Source organism: Penaeus monodon, chromosome 33 (genome assembly GCF_015228065.2).
Source record: "Penaeus monodon isolate SGIC_2016 chromosome 33, NSTDA_Pmon_1, whole genome shotgun sequence".
Lineage (NCBI taxonomy): Eukaryota > Metazoa > Arthropoda > Malacostraca > Decapoda > Penaeidae > Penaeus > Penaeus monodon.
In genome coordinates this window covers 9,143,622-9,145,278 of record NC_051418.1, presented here as the reverse complement: position 1 = coordinate 9,145,278, position 1,657 = coordinate 9,143,622, and the positions used below count along the sequence as shown (strand labels likewise).

The window sequence follows — 1,657 nt, the reverse complement described above, 5'->3', positions numbered from 1 at the left end:
AAGGTCGTCTACAATCAGATCGCCGCTGTATCGGATGACGGAAGTGCATTGCTGGCCAAGATCTCGCCCTGCCCTCGCGCTGCCTTTTCTTCTTCTCATTAGGTGTCTACTCTCCTCTTTCTCACCTGAGGCTGAGCTTGTCTTCGGATACGCTGCTGATAAAATGCAAACTCTCATGTGATGTTTTTTTCTCCAGCATCATACATTATAAGTGGATGTTTGAGTGTAAAAGAATGTTCGATAGACAAATTAACGGCAGGCTGACAATAACTGCACGACATGATTTCAATGAGCAGATGCGTGACACACCGCGTGTGGCTGCGTGGCGAGGCGCTCCAGCTGCGCGGGTGGCGAGTGTGGGTGTCGCCACGTGTATAAAGGAGCGGTGCAGCACACCCCGACGCCAGGAAGCAAACTTCTCCAACCTTGCGGACAACAAACCTCTAACCTCACACCCCAGTTACAACGTCGCAGTCCACTTTTAGTCTGAACTTCTGAGCGGCGCTATCCCCAGTGTACGTGTCAATAGCAGGGGCTGCCTCATGCTGTAATAAAACAAGTTGGATTTCTATGCCGTATTAGACCGTCCTCCGAGCATTTCCCTTCGCCAACGTGTGTCTGTGCTGGAGGCGACGCATGAGAAGGCCTGACGAACTTGTGTGACTCTCCCAACACATGCCGGAGTGAAGCTATCGCAGCGGAATGGGCGGCAGGGACAAGAAGGGCCTCGCAGTTCCCCTGCTGTGCGTGCTCGTGCGGCTCGTGCTCGCGAGAGCGGCGCGGGTGAGCGACTACAGCATGAGCACGAAACTGCACATCATCAACGGAACGGAGTCGGTCGTGCGAGAGGGCGAAAGCAACTTCGTGTTCTGCTACGCCAGCGTGCGGAACCTCCGCGGGAGAGCCCCCTACACGGTGGTTTGGACGGACCCATGGGGTCGTCCTCTGCTCCCGCTCTCCGGCATCAGCCTCGAAACGAGGCTATTCTCTGTTCGAGAGAACGAACTCAGACCGAATGCGTACATGGTTTTCCAAATGTTCGACGAGGATCTCGAGGGCGTTTACACGTGCAACCTCGTCTTCAGGAACAGACTGGTGTCCCTCCAGAGAATACGTCTGAAGATGTTCCGCCCGTCCTACAGAGTGGTGACACTGGCGCCTTGTCTCGCCGTCCAGGAGGGGGGCTCGGCCCTGCTCCCCTCCCCAGTAGTGGGCAGCCCTCCCTCGCCCCCCGTGTGGTCGAAGGCGGGGGGCAGCCTGGACCCCTCCGAGGCCCAGGTGGTGCAGGCCGGCCTCGTGCTGCGCGCTGTTCAAGGTAGGACTTAGCGAGCCTTCTCACACTTGCTAATTCATCAACAGATAGCGCTTCAGCTCCCGTGGAATTTACTGTGCTTCGGGGATCCAGTAATACGTATGATTGTTCATTATTTTTCTTCCTCTTCTCGGTTTTACATTTATTCTTAAAATAATTGAGCCTTTTGACTTTTTTTCAAATGATCTACAGGCCTGACAGTACAACAATTTCGCATTATCAGTGTTAACAGGCTTCACTGATAATACTGAAAGAATGATTCATTTCAAGGCGATTCGTGCCGATCCAGCAAGAATTGCATAGGAAATAGAATGCTAATTATTTTTGCATATTCCGTGTTTTTGT

At 53.2% G+C, this 1,657-nt stretch overlaps 1 protein-coding gene across 1 annotated transcript; it reads left to right on the top strand.

Annotated features, from left to right (window-relative positions):
- Positions 1-416: 416 nt before the first annotated feature.
- Positions 417-1,315, top strand: LOC119593885 (the record flags this gene model as incomplete). The annotated part of the gene is given in 1 exon segment (XM_037942912.1): positions 417-1,315. A coding segment is annotated over 1 exon segment (613 nt), but the record flags the coding sequence as incomplete, so codon positions are not given.
- Positions 1,316-1,657: the final 342 nt, after the last annotated feature.